Genomic DNA, 23,084 nt, shown 5'->3' with positions numbered 1-23,084 from the left:
CACAATTACTCGGCTGTTTTTTTTGGGTAGAATTCCAGAATTTAATGTCAATCCAATGTTCTCCTTCAATCCTCCAATAATTATCAAGACATGTATCAAAGTTTCAAGACTTCAAGATTAGTTTCAAGAAACTCAAGAAACCCTAGATTATGGTAGTCCCTCTCCAAGATTCCAACCCCAAACAAGTTCAACCACAAAATCAGTTTAGGAAATTAATTAAAACAACTTGGTGGAATAAACTAAAGTTTGGACAGATTTGGCAAGAAACTTGCGCCCAAGGAAACCCTAGCGGCTGGACTTTTTTTTTTTTTTGTAATAACAATCGGACTTGACACAAAGAAAGACACGACCAGAATTGAAGACAAATACTAGAAAAACTTACGAAGAAAAAGAAAAGGAGAAAAACAAAGAACCTCTACGGGATATACTTGATGTCGTCGACTAGCTCTGGATACCAACTGATGTGAGACGGATCTAGACGAACACCAAGTTGGGATGTTTTGCGGAACTTTGACCCTTCTAGAATCACGAGCCACGAACTAAGGAGATTCCTTAACCCACGACTAGCCACTTTAGTGAACCAAAAGTATAGATAGAAGAACGCCACAATCAAGGAGACTACTTGATTGATAAGTTCGTTGAACAACTTGAGATTGATTCTCAAGTATTCAAAGGAAATTCTCTTGAGGCAAGAGAGAGTGAAATAACTCACATATATTTTATAAAATCTGAATTGTCCCCTAATGAATGAAAACCTAGGCTATATATAGCCTTACAAGACAAAACCCTAACTCGGCTAGGCTAGGCCTTTGGCCCGATTCCACTACTCAAATCCACTATCTAATGGTCAGCTTATAATTGATCCAATGAAGGCTTTAAGCTGGCCCAACATAACCCAATAAAAGCTAATTAACCAACTTAAGTTATAGTGAGCCTAGACTCTATAAATCGGATCCAACTCAACATGAGGTCTTGGACCGAATTTATTCCTAGCAAATAAAATAGAAATCTAGAAAATAAACTACTAACTATTACTAAAAGATTCAATCTCTTGCAGCCCAAAACATGGCCCATAAGCGGCCCATATTTCGTATAACATCCTATCGCCTGCTTGTGTTCCCTAAGAACTCGAAGTAGTTTCTCTTCTTGAACCTTTGATAAACCCGCGGAGATGATCACTGGAAGTGTCTCCCCTTCACCTAAGTATACATACTTTAGGTGTTTCGGCAGTGGTTTTAGTTCCAAGACAGGTGCCTGCACCACAGATGGAAGTAACCTTTGATGAGGTTCGGGTATGAAAATCGGTGCAAGATCATACCTTGTCTTCGTGGTTGGTAACGTTTGCAACGATCCAATCACGCATTTAAGCTCTTCACTCAACTCTACCCTAGAGGTTGTTTCGGACTCAAAGTGCCTGGTCAGGACGACCTCTAGTTCATCCCTGCCTTCAATTTCAAAAACCTCCTGTATAGCAGGGTCAATAACATTTATCGAGAAAACAGAGCCAATATTTGAATCGGATGGATATTTCATGGTCTCAAAGATGTTAAAGTGAACAATCTCACCATCAAATTCCATAGACAAAGTACCCTTATTAACATCAATTTTGGTTCGGGCTGTGCTCAAAAAGGGTTTACCTAACAACAAAGGTGACGGATCACGGGAGTGTTCATCCTCCATGTCGAGCACATAAAAATCAGCTGGAAAAACCAATTCATTAATTTTTACCAAAACATCTTCAATTAACCCGTCAGGGTATGCATTGGTCCTGTCAGCTAATTGAATTATTATCCCAGTCTCTTTCAAAGGGCTTAAGTTTAAGGAAGCATAAATGGACTTTGGCATGACATTAATTGAGGCTCCCAGGTCTAACATGGCCTTTCCAATCAAAGTATTACCTATCCTACAAGGAATAGTAAACATACCTGGATCTCCGCATTTCGGTGGAAGCTTTCTTTGTAGAATTGCTGAAACATTCTCCCCAACTATAACTCGTTCATCCCCCTTCAACCGCTTGCGGTTGGCACACAGGTCCCTCAAAAATTTTGCGTACCTGGGTACTTGTTTAATCGCATCCAGTAGGGGTATGTTGATCTCCACCTTGCGAAAGATCTCCAGGACCTCTTTTTCCTTGTCTTGCTTCTTTGGTTTCTCTAACCTGCTAGGAAAGGGAGGTGGATTAGTTTTAGCTGTAGGAATTGGGTTCGAGGGTACCTTTGCATTTTTGTTGTCTGTGCCCTCCTCTTCCAATTCTTTCTCAATCCGTTCCTCGTCCTTGTCTTTAGGAATCACCGGTTCGGGTCCTTGAACTTCCTTGCCACTCCTTAAAGTCATTGCACTTACATTCTTTGGATTTGCCTCAGGTTGAGATGGCAATTTTCCTTGAACTTGGGACTCCAAACGGTTGATTGTTATAGCCATTTGATTCATTTGATTTTGCAATGATTGCACCTGTCCCAGTTGATTTCTCATGCTTTGCAGGTCTGAATCCGTCTTTTGTTGATTAGCAAGTAATTGCTTCATCATCTCTTCCATGGACGGACTTGAGTTTGAAGGGAGTGGTGGTGGTGGGCGAGGATGGTACTGCTGTTGGTGTCCTTGCTGTCTATTTGGCACAAAGTTAGACTGCCTATTTCCTCCATAGCTAAGGTTGGGGTGATCTCTCCAACCAGGATTGTAGGTGCTTGATTAGGGATCCTTCTAATTGAGTACGAACTTACTTTTGGATGAAAGCAGCACAGCGCCAGAAAAGCAAGGCGCTCTTTGCATTGTTAGCGAGTGGCCTAATCGGAAGACGGAGGATTGGCCCCGAGTTTAGTCAAGTGAAGGGCCGAAGGCAGGGGATTACATCTCCTGAGTCCTGACTTTGCAATGATTGATTTGGAAAAGTCTCTCTTGATTGCCAACGAAATAATTTGCGTGTCGAGTCGAGTAATTAAAGTCGTCGTTTGAGGTAATTTTCAGGTGACGTTTGGTTCGCAAATCAGAATCAGATTCGAATTCGGAATCGGATATTCTGAATTTAGAATGAGGTCATTCATTTTAATACATCTGTTTAATTCAAATATCTGAAATGTGTATCATTACTATAGTTGATGTTTGGTTCGTCGGCTCTTTCAGAATGGATATAATAAATATATTATAAAATACATCGTAAATGATAGTCATTGGCTCTTTGTAAATGGGATATAAGAAATTTTCACTAATTAAATATATTAGTATAAATATATTAGTAAATTTAGTATAACTAATTAATAATTTCTATTAGTAAACATGTATAATTATTAGTATAATTAATAATATCAACAATATTACATAAATTAATATACATTATATAATACATATAACTAATAATATTATTATTATAAGTTTGTAACTAATTAAATTAAATATTATATATATAATATAATTCTAATTATACAAATGTTATAATATATAATTATAATTATATAATATATAAATATTAATTGTACTAATATTTTATATAAATATAATGCATATTAATATTAAATATAGTTATTATTATATTTAAAATAATTATTATTATTATTATTATTATATAATTTATTAATATTATATACATGTATATAATATAATTCTATGCACATGTAATATACATTTATAAATATACATATATATTATATAATATTAATAAATCTATAATATACATTATATAAATATAATTTTATTTAACTAAATAATTATAATATATATTTATATAATATACTAATATTATAATAAAATATTATAATTATAATATATTATATATATGTATATATTATAATATAAATATAAATTTATAATATATATAACATATATAAATATTAATTATACTAAATATTATGTAATTATAAAATTTTGGAATCACACTTGGGTTTTGGACAAAACCCACCAACTTACTAGGGAATGGAGGATTGCTAAATTTTTAGACATCATTCCAAAGATTCAATTCCCATAGTAGTGAACCAAACATCAATTATGGAGTTTATTCCATAACCTCATTCCGATACCCTTCTACCAAACGCCCCCTTAGTTTCTGCCCTGACTTGAAGTCTTGGACTACGTAGAAAATTGAGGAGCAAAATTAGGTAAGAATGAAAACGACATGTATGAAAAGTGAGTTGCATTATTCAACTACTTGTTTAGGGACAAAAATTATGACCAAGGAGTACAAACAGTAGCGATTTGTCTATTATTTGAAGAAAGTTTGCCAGCCAGAATGGATTTTCAGGAAACCAAAAGTGACATTAGGCAAGAGAACGTGAATACTAGAACACTGACAAATTGTATAACAAAAAAAACTGAACAAAACTTCACCCTATGTAATGTTTAAATTGAAAAGATGCTAAAAAACCATGTAAAACTTACTCTATTCAGTTACAAGAATATACATAACTAGAACAGGCAACAACTGTGAGGAACCACTGAGTCTAAAATCCATCACAACACTAGTATATCAGGAATATGTGTAGAAAAATTCTATTTTTTTCCCTTTTTTATAAAGAATGAATTATGTAAAATTGAATCAGGATTTATAGCTGATTCAGCAAGAAATTCAGCTAAAAACTGCAACAAAATCTTATCCTTGTTGTCTAGATGCAATTTTAGAAACGGTCAAGGTGCAAGACATAAGCAGCATGCAGTTGCAAAAAGCTCAGGGTTAATTGGAATCTTTAAAGGATAAATATCGGTAAAATCAAAGAAGTGCAGGAAGGAGAACCTTGGGATATGAAGATTTACCAACTCTTCGCACCTCCGAGACAAGACAAAGGCTTTAACCAAAAGGAAACATCAACTCTGGACTTTCAGCAACACTGGACTTTCAGCTTTACAAAGTCAGTCTTTCACGTTAGCATTGAATCATGGCAGATATCCGGGGCTACATATTTCTGTTCCTAATTTGGCTAATTTCCACCGTTCTCCTCCGTGAACTATTCAGAAATCAAAAACTTTCTACGCCTTCCTCCAAGCCCGCTAGCCTTACCGATCATCGGTCACCTCCATCTTCTTTGTCCAATACCCCATCAAGCTCTCCACAAGCTCTCAAATCGCTATGGACCTTTACTTCACTTGTTCCTTGGGTCTGTTCCTTGTGTTGTTGCTTCTTCACCCGAAATGGCGAAAGAGTTCCTCAAAACACATGAAAATTCCTTTTCTAACCGACCCAATTCTGCTGTTGTTGACTACATAACATATGGTTCACAGGGTTTTGCCTTTGCCCCCTATGGACTGACAGGTGTCGAGCCTGTGCAATAATAAATACCTACTCGAGAAAAATGAATTTTCTGTGTATAGTAGTGAGTAGGGTCGAATCCACAGGGACTGGGAAAAATTCGATTCTTTTCAAGTTCGGGACACGGGGGATTTTTATCAGAAATAAACTAAAAATAATTAAACAATTTAACCAAAATTAATTAATTAATTAATACAATTGTAAATAGCAATTAAATAAATGATAAATAAATTCTAGCCAAGGATACAACTACGCAGACACAGTCCATTCATCCGATCATTGATGCAAAGAAGGTTCACTTAATTTTATTAATAGGCTAGTTATAGTCGCCGATAAACTCTAACGACCAGCTTTTCCTTAATTTATTGATAACCAAGGTACGACCGTTGATTACTTCTAACCAGGAAATACTCCTAGGTACGACCGTAGGAATTAATTTCCTAATTGCATTAAAAACTAGAAAAGCCTAACCCAAATTAATAACACACTACGAGGGTTATTTAAATCAGATTGCATGTTCCCCTAGTATGTGAAAATACTAGTTGTCACTAATATTAACCAACTAAAAAATTATGGATTTAATTGATTAATTTGACAGGAGATTAATAAGTCAAATTGCACATCGGGCCCTTGATATCCAATTAACAAAATAATCCCATGGAAATTAAAATAGAAAACATGCAAATATTAACAAATTAAGGAACACGTAAAATTAATTAGATCTCACAGATATTTGGAACTGCGTCTTCGCGTTGATCCTTGACTAGAGGAGAAGATTAGCCACGCCTCATGATAAAATTCTCACGCAATTTAAATGGAATCAAATACATAAATAACTAACTAAGAATTTAGGAAGAAACTTGAGTCTCGCTAGACTCTTTTAAGAAAAGTTGCACACCACACAACAAGGAAGGAAGAACTCCTCCTCTGAAAACCAAAAACTACCTCTATCCTCCTACGGAGCTTCCTGGAGAGAAAACTAAAACTAGTCTAATGTCTTATGAAGCTTGTCCCTCCAATTCTCCTCTGCACTAGTTTCATAAGAGAACTAGTTACGTAGGAAGCAAATAGAAAAGCTACTTTCATCATCAAAGTCCACCTATGGCTAATGAGTACATCTCCCAAAAGAAGAACACATTTTCTAAATCAATGTTACGTGGTCCCCGCAGAATTGTCTCCTTTTGATTTCTTATTGTTAGTGGACTTGCCAGGACTTAATAATAGGAAGGCAACTCTTCATCAGCAATTCCGTTGGTTTGCACAATTTGGGCTGATTGTGGAAAGCTTCTCACGTGTGGAGAAATCTTCTCAAGAAGGTCCCCTTTTAGCACTTTTCTGCTCCACTTTCTGAAATTATATCCAAATACCAAATATAAATATATATTGACAATTAAAGCAATATTTGGCAAGGATAAAGAGGAGAATTAACAATAAAATTACTAACAATTAACACCCTATCATGGACCTTATTGGAAGTTCATGAAAAAGCTATGCATGACTGAACTTCTTGGAGGTCGGATGCTAGACCTGTTACTTCCAGTTAGACGCGATGAGATAACGCGTTTTATGGAGCTGCTATTGCGAAAATCTAAAGCTGGTGAGGCAGTTGATGTTGGTGCCATGGTTCGCCATATTGGCCGATACCGATACGTATCGGCCGAGTCGTATCTGGAACGGAAGGGACCGGTACGATACCGATCCCCGAATCGCGGATATCACCATATCCGCGACGACTCGCTCTGACTCGACCGATATTGACCGATTCGAATCCGTGATACATGATATCGGTCGATATATCCGAGTCAACTCGGAGTCGACTCCGATATTTTTTTAAATTGTCTTTTTCAGTATTTTCTAATTTTAGTAATTTTTTCAAAATTTTTGAAAACTTTAATGTGTTATAATGTTCATATCACCCGATATTCAACCGATATGCCGCGACGGATATGGAACAATTGAGACCGCGATGCGACCGCGACCCGCGATGGCGAACCATGGTTGGTGCAGAGCTCATTAGGCTAGCAAACAACGTGGTATCAAGAATGGCTATGAGCAGACGATGCTCTGAAAATGAAAATGAGGCTGCAGACATAAAGACAATAATTCATGAGATAGCAGAACTCCCTGGGAAATTTAATGTATCTGATTTTATCTGGTTTTGCAAGAATTTGGATTTGCAGGGATTTAAGAAGAGGATTAGAGATGCAGCTGAGAGGTTTGACGTAATGATTGAGAAGATCATAGAGGAACATCAAGAGACAAGGACGAAGCGTTGGCAAAACAATGATGCAGGTCAACAAATGAAGGATCTACTTGATATATTGCTCGATATATCTGAAGATGAAAGCTCAGACATAAGACTGACAAGAGAGAAAATCAAGGCTTTTATCCTGGTAAAACTCATGGCTGCCTCCTCTTATTTACTTTTACCTTTTATTGTCGCAGTTGATTTATGAAATTGAACTAGATTTCTGCAACAAGAATACCGTATCTACTACCATCAGGGTAGTCAATACATCAGACACAGGATGTTCATCAAAATAGTCAAAGGTGGAAAACTAGATGATTGTTCATTTGATCTGCTCAAGAAATATACGGTACACACAACAATTTTGCAGTTAAAGTTGAGAAAATTCTTGGAGCTAGTTGAGAAACCTTCGTATTCTGACAGTAAATATCATGTCTGTAGAGATCTTGTCCGATGAATGTGATAGGAAGTATGGCAGTTCAGTCTGATGATGAAATTGAAATCTGTTTCAAATTCTTGCAGGACATATTTGCAGCTGGAACTGACACTTCAGCCATTACACTAGAATGGGCACTGTCAGAGTTAATCAACCATCCACACATTATGCAAAAGGCAGTCCAAGCGATTGACTCTAACATAGGAAAAAACAGACTTATAGATGAATCAGATATTTCAAAACTTCCTTACCTTCAAGCTATAGTAAAAGAAACTCTGAGGCTTCATCCAACGGGGCCAATGATCGTAAGAGAGTCAAGTGAAGACTGCGAAGTTGCAGGTTACCAATACCAGCAAAAACTCGACTTCTCGTTAACGTATGGGCTATTGGAAGGGGCCCCCATTACTGGGAGAATCCACTTGAATTTCGTCCAGAGAGGTTTGTTTTTTAAGAGGGGAATGTCAGCAAAAGCCAGTCAGATGTAAGGGGGCAGCATTTTCATCTGTTGCCATTTGGGAGTGGGAGAAGAGGTTGCCCTGGAACTTCATTGGCTTTACAAGTTGTTCAAACAAGTCTTGCTGCAATGCTTCAGTGCTTTGAGTGGAATGTTAATGGTGAAGGACATGGTAAAGTGGATATGGAAGAAGGACCTGGTTTGACCCTTCATAAAGCTCGTCCTTTAGTTTGTGTCCCAAAGGCTAGGTTCAATCCCCTTCCAATATGAAATCAACTAGTATTGAGAAACTGCAAATAATAAATTATGTTTGAGGAGGGTAAGGAAATTATATGTATATGAAACTCTTCTCTTTTGTTTTGTATGAACTTCGATGAAATGCTTGTCATTTTGGATTATGTTCTTGTATTTTTTTTTTTTGTTACACCTCAATAGGAAAGAATTATACTTTTTTTTTTGTTTGTATTTTCAGATTATGGCGAACAATTAGACCTCAACTTATACGCTAATAATGATTTCAGGGATAATGTTGATCATTTCTCGGCCTACTATAAAATGTTTTTGGTTGATGCTCGTATAAACATTGGTGAATCATGAGAAAGATCTCACGAATTTTTTTTTTTTAAAAAAAAGACATGATATTTATGACTTGTGTAATTAAACAAGGCGTGTTGTCAAAGATTAATTCGTTTCACAATCTTTATTAAGTAATTAGATTTCTAACATTAAAGGGCTGCTTGGTTAAAGGGTTTGAGAATCACATAATGGAATAAATTCCTTATTTATTGCTTGGATTAAGCCTATTGGAATGTAATTTTTGGAATCATTTCTAAAAAATAAGACTTATCCCATTCCCGAATAAATTGGGAGGTTTTGGACAAAACCCTCAACTCATTCCCGTGGACAACATTTTTTACGGACCTAACCATCACATACAAAACTCCTCTACCCTCTCTTTCTCTCCATCTCACGCCACTCTTTCTGTTCTTCTTCTTCATCAGTTTTTCTATCTTTTCTTCATTATCATATGGTCTTCATCTGTAATCCAAAATCTCTTGAAAAAAAAAGATCTAAAGTAGATCTAAATGGATTAATAGTGGGCAAATATCTTCAGTGGGCAAATTGTTCAACAAGATCTCCACGAGAAAGATCTCTAAGAAAAATTGAAGAAAACCCTCAATCTCAGCATTGGTGATGTGTTGATTTGAACTGTCGTGGCTCTGGAATTATGGATGAATTCCTATAATTGGAGTGAAAAGGGATCAGTTCTGATTTGTTGGTTTTTTGTATTGATTACGATGACGAGATAGTCGGGATTAAAGATTGAATCTCAAATGGACTTATGGCATTGTAAGCATTTGAGATTTTTTGGACTGCATTTGAATTCTCTGGGATGCAAATGTGTGGCTTTGGTTGTCATTGTTTTGGTTCTTAGAGCCGTCCTAATATCTCCTTTCGCTGGTTTTGGAAGGATAGAACAGAACAAGCTGGTATTTTTCCGTAACAATTCTTTGCCACAAAATCTGCAATTACAGATTGGAAACCCAAATCCAAGACTTTATAGGCTTTGTGATTTAACATTATTCTGATTTTATCCAACTAATAAATTAGCTTATGGAAAAATGAAAAAATGGATAATTTATGGAGGAAAGCCATAAAGAGCTGGTGTTTTATTGGAGAACGGGTTTATTTTTATTTTATCCGATAAATAAATTTGTTTATGGAAAAATGGGCACTCTGTTCTTATAATGGAGGAAAGCCATAAAGAACTGGTGTTTTATTGAAAAACGGGTTTATTTTTATTTTATCCAATAAATAAATTTGTTTATGGAAAAATGGGTACTCTGTTCTTATAATGGAGGAAAGCCATAAAGAGCTGGTTTTTTATGGGAAAGTGATACTTTAATAATATTTTATGGGTCATTTCTTTTTTTAAAAAATATTTAATTTATCTTAAATAGATAACCTACCGATTTCCTTTTTGTAAGCATATTACTGTAACACTTTTTCAATTTTACTTACAAACATTGATATATTTATCATAAATTAAATATTTAAAAGTAAAATATTCATAAAGAGTCGGTACTTTAAATGCTTTATAAGAATTGTTATATCATGGGTAAATTTGGAATTTAATTGTATTTAATTCTGAAACACTCATCAAACCAAGCATCAAGAGTTGGAATGATGCTAATTCCAATGTGTGAACCAAGCTACATATTGGAATGAAAAGTTTAATTCCAAAATCAGAGTCTATGATTCCATTTCCATTTTCGATTCCAATTCCAATTTGTGAAACAAGCACCCCCTAAGATGTGCCTGAGATTACACCCTCGAACATATGCAATGCCTCTTGATAGTCAAAATGTATATTTAGTACGCTTAACCTATCAGCAAAAAATCCATTTAACATTCCAAAAACGAAAGTGTATAATAATTGAACAAAGTTTGATACACTTATAGGAAGAAGGGTTTTTATCACTTTACCCCCTTGACGTTTGGTGCCACTATTAATTTTCTCCATAACGTTATCTTTTAATCACTTTATCCCAAGACCAACGGTCAAATTTAACGGAGTTTGTTAATTAAAATGAAAAGACATATTTAACCCTTAAAATTATTATCACTTTACCCCCATAAACTATAGTCTCATTATCAATTTACCCCGTAGAGTTATTTTTTTAAACAATTTATTCTACCATTAAACCAACTTAACAAGTTAAAAAAATCTAGAAGAAAGTACCCTCCTCTTTATATAATAAAAATAATAAAAAATTTAGAGTGACTCTTCTTCTATTTAGTATCAAGAAAGAAAGTCAAAATATTAATTTCTTTCTTCTTGGCAATCTTATTAATATTAAAAAATTAGAAAGATCGAAAGGGGGAAGGAGAGATAGAGAGAGAGAGAGAGCTCAATTCTTTTTTTAGAAAATACAAATAAAAAAGAATTAGATACTTTTATTATTTTAAAATTATTTCAATTTGCTGTTTATCACCATATTTCAATTCTAATCCCAACAACCTTAAATTAATACGATAATGTTAGACTTTTTTTCTTTGTAAAATCTAATTTTCTGTCTCCTTCTTTCCTATCTCTTTTTCTTTTAATAGTATTAATAAGTGTGAAAAAAGAAATTTGAGAAAATCCTTTTATTTTTATATTTTTTTATTTCTAAAAGTGAAAAAAAAAAGAATAATCATTCTAAATTTTTTATTTTTAATTATATATATAAGGGTAAATATATTTTTAAAAAAATTTACCATAGTTGTTAGATTAATGATGAAGTAAAATGCAGAGAAAATAATGTTAGGAATTAAATCGATTATATTACTATAATTTAAAGGAATATAGTAATAATAACAGTGTAGTAATGCTATAGAATAAAAGGGTATTTTTATCCAAAATTTCTTAATATGTTGAGTTGAATTACTTATGGGGGTGAAGTGACTAAAAAATAACGTTAGGGGGTAAACTGATAGTAGTAATATAGTTTACGGGATAAAAGTGATAATAATCCTTTGCTCACGTTTATACTTGTACCATTGTCTTTTGGGTAATTATCACTTTACCCCCTTAACGTTTGATACTATTATCAATTTCTCCCTTAACGTTATCTTTTAGTCATTTTATCCCCAAGACTAACGGTCAAATTTAACGGAGTCTGTTAATTAAAGTAAAAAGACAAGTATAGCCCTTAAAGTTATTATCATTTTACCCCCATAAACTATAGTTTCATTATCAATTTACCTCATAGAGTTATTTTTTAAGCAATTTATCCCATCATTAAACCAATTTAGCAAGTTAAAAAACTTTAGAAGAAAGTATCCTCCTTTTTGTATAATAAAAATAATAAAAAAATTAAAATGACTCTTCTCCTCTTTAATATCAAGAAAAAAGTCAAAGTATTAATTTATTTTTTCTTGACAATCTTATTAATATTAAAAAAATAGAAAGATCGAAAGGGAGAGGAAGAGGGGGAGAGAGAGAGAGATAAAGAGAAAGAGCTCAATTCTTTTTTTTTTAGAAAATACAAATAAGAAAGAATTAAATACTTTTATTATTTTAAAATTCTTTTACTTAACTATTTACCATTAGATTTCAATTCTAATCCCAACATCCTTAAATTAATACGATAATGTTAGATTTTTTTTCTTTGCAAAATCTAATTTTCTATTTCCTTCTTTCCTATCTCTTTTTCTTTTCATAGTATTAATAAGTGTGAAAAAAGAAATTTGAGAAAATTCTTTTATTTTTATATTTTTGGATCTCTTAAAGTGAAAAAAAGGAAGAATAATCATTCTAAATTTTTTATTTTTAATTATATATATAAGGGTAAATATATTTAAAAATTGTTAACCATAGTTGTTAGATTAACGATGAAGTAAAATGCTAAGAAAATAATGTTAGGAATTAAATCGATTATATCACTATAATTTAAAAGAATAAAGTAATAATAACAGTGTAGTAATGCTATAGAATAAAAAGGTATTTTTGTCCAAAATTTTTTAACATGTTGAATTGAATTACTTATGGGGGTGAAGTAACTAAAAGATAACGTTAGCGGGTAAACTGATAGTAGTGATATAGTTTAAGAGGGTAAAGTGATAATAACCCTTGTCTTTTCTTTCTATTTGTTTTGTCAACGCGCAAAATTATTTTCATTATACTGGTGAAAAAGAATAAAATATTTTACAAATTTTTCAAGTTTATCTAGAAAATGTTCCTACTTTTAACAGAAACTATGTAATGTAAGAAAGGTTTACTAATTTCATAGTAAACACAAGCACTATATCAAAAAGGCCAAAAAAGCTTCATTTTATTGTGCTTTAGTTAGGAGTATTTTACTATTAATGATGGGAATAGTGAGCTTAGTGCAAATTTTAAAACAACAAGCAATGTGTACTTGATTATGGTAATTCTTAAGGTAGATCAAATTAATATGATAAATTTATGCCATCGAGGAGTAAGTTTTAATCATTTATGAAATGATAATTTTAACAGTTTGTGTACCACTAGCCTTTAAACTTAAGATTGCTATAAGATGATATTTTTAGCAGATTACATAATATTTATCCATAAAAACTTAAGATTATTCTTATCAATCTTACTAATTCTTGTTATGAGTAAGCTTCACAAGTATAATATTAAGTTTCTACAATATAAAGTAATAAGCATAGTTAGTAAAATATGGGATGGATATAATATGAAATATAATACATACCTCTATTATACATTATTAAAAGCTGAACGCAAAAGATATGAGTTCGACAAAAAATTTGTATAAATCCATATGTGAATAATACGAATATATTTAAGAGTTAAGGAACTAAAATAATAGGCAAATTACTACGATTCTTAAAGATTATTTACATTAATATAACCTTAACTCCTATTCTGGTGTCTCAGACAGTAAATTCATTAAAAACTTGGTGACCTTATTATGTTCATATACAAAAATTGTGATATATAGACAAGTGATATTTCATATATAACTATTGTTATTGTTATCCAAATTTTCAAAATAATTGAATTATAATTCAAAAATTATTACATGTTTTATACGGTTATATGAAAAATATAAGTATTTTTCAGAGTAGTTTTAAAATGTATTATAAAATATAAATTTTTTTTAAAATTATATGTACAATAATTTATTATATGGATATAACACGATTTATTAACTAGAATACCAAGTTTCATTCATTAATCAATTCTTTCTTCTACTAACAGAACTTGCCTTTCAATTGCAAAATCTTATCATTATTTCAAATAAACTTTCCAATGCCAGTTTGATGTAAGTTTTTCAAGTGGAATAGTAAATTTATGCAATAAACTAGTAAGTTTTAGTCACTAATCAAATTTACTATCTTATATGTAAAATTTACCATTTATCTATAAAAGCATACTATTACTTGAACTAAACTTACTCCTGATAATAAGGTAAGTTTAGGCTATAAAGTAATAATTTATTTCTTTGAAAAAGTAAGTTTCATATTTATTCTAATTTACCTTTCGAGACACAAAAGTTACTAATTTTTTTATGTTAACTTACTATTTCAAATGAGAAATTTATCACCAAATTATCCTATTTAGGTGGAGGTGTTTAATAGGTAATCAAATGGTTAAAAACTGTCTCGTTATAGATACTGAAGCATTTTCCTTAAATGTGATCAATTGTTAGATGACGTCAAGTTTTAAAAGAATAATGGGGAAAGCGAACCATGCTTAAAATACTGTCACGAGAAAGCAAATTGAAAGTGCCAAGCAACATAAATAGTTCCAACTTCATATATATGATCCATGAGTAGAGAAAAATTAACAATACAATTTTCATCAAGTAGAACTCTGATCATCGAAACAAATCTTATCTGCAGTTTGATCAGTCTTAGAGCAAATCTCGTTTTCTGTCCAGTTTTATATGGCTTAGAGGGTGAGAAAAAGTTATTATCTTGCAGGAAATATAATATTCAAGATCGAGAGTGCTTCTTGGAAAAAGAATACAAAGTGTTCTTTTCATATTATTGCACTTGACGGCATGCTACTGTTGATTGGTAACTCTTCCAAAGTACTAAATTAACAAAGCAATGGCTGCCCGAGTATGTTAACATCATGGGAAATGCCTAAAAGATGCCTAAATGGTAATCGAATCTTAGTTAGCATTGTTTCAAAAATTACAAATGTCAACTGAAGAGGTGATTTTTGGCTTTAATGAGCTGTACCAAAATGCGGGAGTGACTTCCTGGAGTGGATACTGCTCCTCCGGAATCACCTGCTCAAAATATAAGATGTGGGGCTGAATCCCCCGATATTTCTCCGACAATCTAGTTAGTATAGATTGGAGGGAAATTAGAATGTTCCTTAGAGAGTAGTAGTTCTTACATAGCACTTTTTTTCGTCCCCTTTTTTCTGAGTGAGATTCCTGTATTTATAGGGGACAATTGGGAAGGAATGGCGGTATGATTCAACTTCCTAGATCCTGACAAACTGAGCATGTCAGTCTGTCCCGACAGGTCTGTCAGATAGGCCTTATCAGATGTCTTATTCCCCCTCAGGTGTCAGTTTGTGACCGGACCTCAGCCGTCCCATCAGGCACAGTGGGATTTCAGGGCGATCACCACGATGCCTAAGGTGACCGGGATGGATAAGGGGACCTCAGTAATGTAGTCCTCAGCTCGGTAAAGGGAGGCCAAGGTAGAGGTCGAGGTTGGGGCCCGGCTTACCGGAGCCGGGCCGAAACGATCATTCTCAATAAGCCCCCCCAAGTCTCGGGAAGAAGCGGATCACTGTGTCTTCCGGGGCTTTCATGTGAGTACAACGGGTCATTAACGGGTCAAGAGGGGATGACACATCAACTGCAAGTGGGTAAGATAAGGTAAGGGGTGATGAGACGGCCGTCAGTCATAATGACTGTGTGAAAGGACGCGTGACAAAAGGTCAAGATGACGGCTGATCATAAATGAGGAGAGAGGGCGCGTCCTTGGAGAACTCGAGGGACGCTGCCCTTTCATTTTCCCTTATACTTGTATAAATAGGGGGTTCTTCCTCACCATTAAACTTTTTACCGTGAGAATTTATAGCAACCCCTATAGTAAGTCGTCTGAGGCCAGAGCGAGTATTCGAAGTAAGGAAGCATACCCGAACTGTGTCAACTACTCACCCCAGCCCTTCTTCTTTCATAAACAGTAAGTTTCACCTCTTCTTTTACTTTCTGTACTATGGCTCGAGTAGCCCGTACGCATAAAGAGACAGTCAGGCCAAGCTACGATCCGGCGGAGAGGCCCAACCCAACTGAAGAGGAAGAGAGTTCCTCCACCCCGGGGGAGGAAACAGCCGAGGTGTCCGGCGGGGGTGAAACCTCACCAGATCAGAGCCAAGAAGGATCCGAGGTGTTGTACAACGACGCTCTCGAATCCGAAGTGTCCCAAGACGAGGGGATGCAGGAGTCGGCCACCCTTCTAGATCTCTCAGCGATAGACTTCGGCCAACTCGTCTTTTTCAACAGTGTCATCGACCAGGCTGCGGCAAATGAGGTGATACGCAAGTACCCCTTCCGTCAGCATTACAGTATTTATACTCTCAGGGCGAACCAAACAGTCGAGCGGCCCCCAAAAGGAAGAGTGACCATCTACACGGACCAATTGAAAGTCATGTTGAGGATGCCCACTATAAGTTTCTTCTGGAACTACCTCAGATACCGGAGTGTGAGGATCACCCAGTTGGTTCCGAACTCGGTCCGGATTCTCGTCGGGTTCGAGATGCTGTACCGAGAGCAAGGATTGACTCCCACAGTCAACCTCTTCCGTAGCTGTTATACCATCAAGAACAGCGCGAGTAAAAAAGGATGATTCTACTTCGGGAACCGAAATAAGAATGTACCGAAATTGGTGGTGGACGCTCCTTCTTCAATAAAGAAGTGGAAGCACAATTTTCTCTTCGTCCCCGCCGAGGACTTTCCCAGAGGCTTTTAGTGGAGGTCGCATACCTCGACCAAGGATCATTTCCCGGGTCAGCATGAAGAGGAGAATTTTTGCAAACTTTTCGAGTTGGGTTTCAGGATCAACAGTTTGGCATATTCCGAGGCGGTCCTTGTACACGGCGGGATCAGCCGAGCTCTTATCAGCTTGGATCGTCCTCCCTACTTCTCTGCTCGGCTCAAAAAATATTGTATCTTTCAATTCATTACTTTATTTTTTCTTTTCCTTGATTCTAAGTAGTAATCCCACTTCATTGTGCAGTGGTGAGGGTTTCAGATCTGATCACCTTGGACACAGCTGCGGTGGCCAAGAGGCCACAGAAGAGGAAGGCCCCTGCCCAGTCCTCGGGAGCACAAAAGAAGAAAAGCATCCCTGGTGCCTCGGCCAGCACGCCACTAACGGTCATCCTTGAGGATACTTCCCGGATTTCGGCCATTCCGGAAGGAGTGGCTACCCGAGGCGTGACCATCGCTTCTCCTCCTCCTGGTTGGAGGAAGTAGATTCAGACGCCCGAGGCACCAGTCACGGGGTCATTCCTTTGGAATAGCACTTCGTTCAACCCCAACCTGAAGGGGAAGATAAGAGGCACCCCTGTTGGCACTGATGCCCGGTGTGGGATGTGAGTGTCAATGATCGGTGCAAGGATCCCAGAGTGGTCCACCACCTTTTGGTCCACTCTAGTCTGCCAAGGGACCACGCCTACTCCAAGAAGCTCACTTCTGACGAGCTGATGCGAAGCATTTCAGTAGCGTGGGTTTCTACTTCAGCCTTCCTCTTCGAGTTGATACAGAGATACATGAATCTGGTCGAAAATCAGCCCTCGATCGAGCTCATGGACAAGGTATCCCGGCTGGAGAAGGAGCTGAAGAAGAAAAGGCACAGCTCCTCAAGCAGCGGGACACTGCGGTGATCAAGATGGAGCAATCCGAGGCCACCATGAATTCCTTGAAGACTGCCTTGAAAAAAGAAAAGAATCGATGACTTGAAGAAGAACAGTCTTCAAGGAAAGCTATTGAGAAGGCTGGCAGCTCGGCTGTAGAGGAATTTCGCACCTTCGAGGCATTCATGCATGTTTTCGGCGAGCTGACCGTGCCGAACTTCATGTTCAGCTATATCTCGGCTATTCTGGATGTGGCTCCCCACCTCTCCTCAGAACAGCTAGACACGTTCAAGGATAAGACCAGTTATAATGAGGATGCTAAGGAGCTGTGTGATCGCATGGTTGAGGGCATCCAGGCCGGAAAGAATTTGATCAAAGTTCATGAAAAATTCAATCATGAAATGATCGAGTTCGAACTGGTACTGGATGGGGATGAGCTCGGCAGAGCTGTTGGAGAAGATGAGCTCAACGGAGCTACTGAAGGAGAAGGCTCGGGCGGAGCTGAAGAAGGTGGAGCCGAAGTGGGTGGCTCTTAGACGAGCTCCTTAGTTCGGCGTTTTGTACCTGTCTTTTCATTATTTGTAATAGAATAGTTGCACTCTCAATAAAAAGTCACTTCTTCTATCACATTTCTACTTGTCTTTTCCATTTCTTTTCTACTTGTCTTGTCCCCTTATTTTCTTAACATTACTAATTTTCTTGAACAACACGAAGTAGTGATGTTAAGAAAATAATTAAGTAAACAGAAGACAAATTGCAAGTAATCTTGAATGGAATATCAACAATTTATGGAAAATACAACTTAAGGTTTTCGGCATGCCAAGTTTTGGGTACTAGAATACCATCTCGGTAAGCCAACTTACAATAACCATTCTGACTAGCATCAATTAGGCGATATGGCCCCTCCCACCTCGGAGTCAATTTGCCCTGGGGTTCAGCTCGGCTGACTGAGTTCTTTCGCAGGACGAGGTCTCCCGGGCTGAGTCGAAGGTGTCTGACACGGACATTGTAGTAACTAGTCAGGATATTGTTATACAAGGCAACTCGGGCTGCTGCGGCATCTCTCTTCTCCTTGACGAGATTGAGATCCATTGTTCGCTCTTATTCATTTGTCTCGGCAGTGAAAGGGGCCATCCGAGAGCTCGGAGTGAGGAATTCAACGAGAACCACTGCTTCGGACCCGTAGGTTAAGAAAAATAGAGTTTCCTGAGTAGCAGATCTTGGCATGGTCCGATAAGACCACAGCACACTGGGGAGTTCATCCACCCAATAAGATCCGAGCTGATGTAACATACTTTCAAGGCCATGAAGAATTGTTCGGTTGAAGTTTTCGACATGTCCATTGGTTTAGGGGTGTCCTACCGAGATGAAGTGTTGTCTGATCCAAAGGTTTTCGCACCACGCCTTTAAAGGGTTATCCGCAAATTACTTCTCATTTGTCCGAGATGATGACTCGTGGTAAATCGAAACGATAGATCACACACTTTCAGAAGAATTTTTAAACAGTCAGGCCGGTTATGCTGCGTAAGGGCTTGACTTCAACTCACTTTGTGAAGGAATCGACAACCACTACCACATAGGCATGATTGCCTACGGTCCTAGAGAAGGGTCCAATAATATCTGTGCCCCACTGCTCAAAAAGTCATGGGAACGTGATGGGAACCATAAGATTAGTTAGCTGATGATGTTTCGAGGCGTGGTACTGGCAAGAAGAACAACAAAGTACTAGGAGTTGGGCATCTCGCCGGCTAAAAATAGCCAAGTAGTAAGGCCTTCTTGACGAACATCCATTAGCCGACATGCGCTCCGCACAGTCCTTCATGTATCTTTCGAAGGGCGTTTTCTTCTTTTTCAGCGATGACGCATCGCAACCACGGGCCAAGATAAGATATTTTGTAAAGACTGTCGTCGCGGAGCGCATATCGAGCAGTTTTGTGCTGAATTTTCCTCGCTTTAACTTTGTCGTCTGGAAGAATGCCTTGACCCAAGAATCTGATTAGAGGATTCATCGAGGTGTCCACCGAACTCACCGGTTAGACTTTGTCTTCCAAGTAGTCTGGTTCGGCTAAAACCTCCACAAGAATCGTCTTATGGACTACGGAAAACGAGGTGGTGGTCAACCGGAACAGCGCATCGGTCCGCTTATTTTGGGATCGAGGTATTTTTTGAATTTCAAAAGACTCGAAATAGGCCGCCAACTGGTAGATTTTGGAGAGGTACCGTTGCATGGTTTCCTTCCTGGCTTCATATTCCCCCAGTACTTGGCATGCGACGAGTTGGGAGTCACTATAGACGGAGATACGTCGAGCACCAAGTCTGCGAGCTAATTGCAAGCCCGCAATGACAGCCTTGTACTCAGCTTCATTATTGGAGGCGAAGAAATCAAATCGCAGGGCATATGAGCATGTTTCCTCGTGAGAATCTTCAAGGAGCAATCCAACTCCACTGCCATCATTGTTAGACGACCCGTTAGACGACCCATCCACGTACAACGTCCACTGTTGAGGCTCGGCGCTGGCCGAGGTGGCTTCTTCGCTCACAGGAAAGGTGAGTTCGGTCAAAAAATCTGCTAGGACCTGGGCTTTAATGGCAGTTCGAGACTCATATGTTAGGTCATATTCTCCTATCTCAATGGCTCACTTGGTGAGACGCCCAGAAGCTTCAGTTTGTGACAAGATCTGCCTAATGGGCTGATCTGTTCTCACACGTATGGGGTGAGTCAGGAAATAAGGTTTCAACCTAAGGGCTATGTGGATGAATCCCAACATGAGCTTTTCGGCTTGGGTGTACCGAGTCTCTGCCCCGCGGAGGACTCGGCTAACGTAGTAAACTGACACTTGGGTACCATTATCTTGGATTAGCACTGCACTTACTACCTCCTCAGCAGCAGATAGGTAAAGATATAACATCTCTCCAGCCTGTTGCGAGGTAAGAGTAGGGAGGTAGTGCAGGTACTCCTTTATTTGCTCAAAAGCTTGTTGACACATTTCAGTCCAGGAGAACTTGTCAGTCTTCTTTAATACTTTGAAGAAGGGCAGAACCTTGGCAGCAGATTGTGATAAGAACCGGTTCATAGCTGCTAGCTTTCCCGTCAGTCTTTGTACATCTCGGGGGCTGCTAGGTGAAGACATCTTTTGAATCGCCTTCACTTTGTTAGGATTGGCTTCTATACCTCGGCGTGACACCAGATATCCTAAGAATTTTTTTGAAATCACATCAAATACGCACTTCTTAGGATTTAGCATCATCCTAGTGTCGCGGAGGACCTCCCTCACGTCGAATAAGAACGCCGAGGTGTGCTTGCTTTTTAGGAGGATGTCATCCACGTAGGTTTCGACATTCCTACCTATTTGGGATTTAAAAACTCGATTGATTAGTCTCTGATACGTCATCCCGGTATTATTCAGGTCGAAAGGTATGATTGTGTAATAGTAGATTCCTTGATCTGTAAAGAAAGCCATTTTCTCCTGATCCTCTTCACTCATTCCGATCTGATGGTAGCCTTTAAAAGCATCTAGAAAACAGAGGACTTCGTAACCTATTGTTGAATCGACCAATGCATCGATCCTCGGTAGCGGGTAGCAATCCTTTGAGCAAGCCTTGTTCAGATCATGAAATCTATACACATTCACCACCCCCGGTGTCCTTCTTAACCATGACAGGGTTAGATAGCCATGTGGGATATTGCACCTCCTTGATCATCCGCACCGACAAGAGTTTGTCTACCTCTTCGACCACGGCTTTGTTGCGTTCTGGGCCGAAATGCCTCCTTTTTTACTTAACAGGTTTAGCACGTGGGTCAACATTCAGTTCATGCAGCATAAGATGGTGGAATACTCCCACAACTTGCTCGGTAGTCCAGGCAAAAATATCCTGGTATTCTTTAAGAAGGTTGACCATTTCGCCTTTGAGAGGCCCAGGTAACCCAGTGCCGATGCGGATGGTTTGATCAGGGTTTGAAGGATCCAGGGAAACTTCTTCCACCTTGTCTCCGATCTCTAGTCTTTGAGGCTTCCCGGATTGTTGAGAATCTATGTAGTCTACCGAGAGAATGCTAGACCTCTTACCCTCAATTTTCGTCTCGACCGTCGAAGAGGACGCAGCCTGCAGGATAGTTAGGTAGCATTCCCGTGCTGCGCAAACACCGCTGCTCACCGCGGTGATGCCTGAGGGAGTTGATAACTTGAAACTTAGGCGGTACGTTGAGTACACAACCTGCAAAGCATTTAGGGTGGGTCGACCCATGAGCAGATTGTAAGGGGAATCAACTTTGACTACAACGAAATTGATGGGTACGGTTCGGCACCGAGGATGGCATCCTACGGTCACCATTAGCAAAACCATCCCCTCCAGGTGGACCATGTGTCCCTCGAACCCTACTAGAGGAGTTCTTACGGGTGTGAGCTGATTCCTGATCAATTTCAGACTTTCGAAAGTTCAGTAATATATTACGTCTACCGAACTTCCAGGGTCGACGTACATCTTTTTCGCGATATAGTTGTTGATGAGCACTTCTATCACAGGGCCTCATGACTATAGGAAGCAGTCGGGACGGGATCACTTGGGCCATATGTGATTGTCTCGGTAAGGCGAGAGCTTGTTTTGGCCTGATCCGGATTAACATGTCTGTAGATCTTCTTTCGAGAGTTTTGACTATCCCCTCCCGTCGGACCTCTGGCTATGTTGTCGATGACTTCGGCAATATTTGGCCAGTAACCTGGCCTATGACCTGGGGACTCGTCTCAGAGAGGTCTTCTCGTCTCCCTAAGAACCTCAGGAGGTCGGCAACTACTCCTCTATCCCAGCCGATCATCTCGTCATTGGTCACCTCGCCTTTCGCGACGGGATTCACTTCTGTTATAACTCCCATCTCGGCGGATGAACTGTTTCAGGTGCCCCTACTTGATGAAGTGCTTTATCTCCCTTTTCAGATCAATGCAGTTCTCAGTCTCGTGCTCAACAACTCGGTGGTATAGGCAGTAAATGCTAGAGATCCTTTTTTCTCTCTTTCCGTACATCTTTTGAGGGGCACATCTGAGGTTGTTCTGCTCCATCACAGAGAGTACGCCAGATTGGCTAGCATTCAAGGGGGTCAGCTCAAAATCTGGGATGGATGACTTTCCCTTGGTTATTCTGTGGAAAACGCTCCGACGATCTTGGCTGGGATTTTGGAGACCGCTACCGGTGCCAGTCTCATTTCGGCTTGATTCCTTCTTCCTTCGAAAATCAGATCCTGAGCGAGCCACTTGGGCTTCTCTCTTCATGCGGTTCAGGTTTTCGGTCTGTATGTCTTTTTCGACCTTCTGTTAGAGCTCCTGAAGCATGCGGGAATATTTTTTATGTACTCCGGTGTTAAAC

General features: G+C 38.1%; 1 protein-coding gene and 1 pseudogene across 1 annotated transcript; one reads left to right on the top strand and one right to left on the bottom strand.

Annotated features, from left to right (window-relative positions):
* The first annotated feature begins 4,744 nt into the window (after positions 1-4,744).
* Positions 4,745-8,641, top strand: LOC113694553 (cytochrome P450 93A3-like; annotated as a pseudogene).
* Positions 8,642-19,759: 11,118 nt separating this feature from the next.
* On the bottom strand, positions 19,760-22,596 carry LOC140009741 (uncharacterized). The gene is made up of 5 exons (XM_072056032.1): positions 22,444-22,596; positions 22,033-22,137; positions 21,505-21,941; positions 20,432-21,371; positions 19,760-20,302 (listed from the first exon to the last, which is right to left on the bottom strand). The coding sequence occupies exons 1-5, from the start codon at positions 22,594-22,596 to the stop codon at positions 19,760-19,762; spliced, it is 2,178 nt and encodes a 725-aa protein (XP_071912133.1).
* Positions 22,597-23,084: the final 488 nt, after the last annotated feature.

The sequence above is a fragment of the Coffea arabica genome, chromosome 6e, assembly GCF_036785885.1.
Source record: "Coffea arabica cultivar ET-39 chromosome 6e, Coffea Arabica ET-39 HiFi, whole genome shotgun sequence".
NCBI lineage: Eukaryota > Viridiplantae > Streptophyta > Magnoliopsida > Gentianales > Rubiaceae > Coffea > Coffea arabica.
This window is presented reverse-complemented; position numbering and strand designations above follow the sequence as displayed.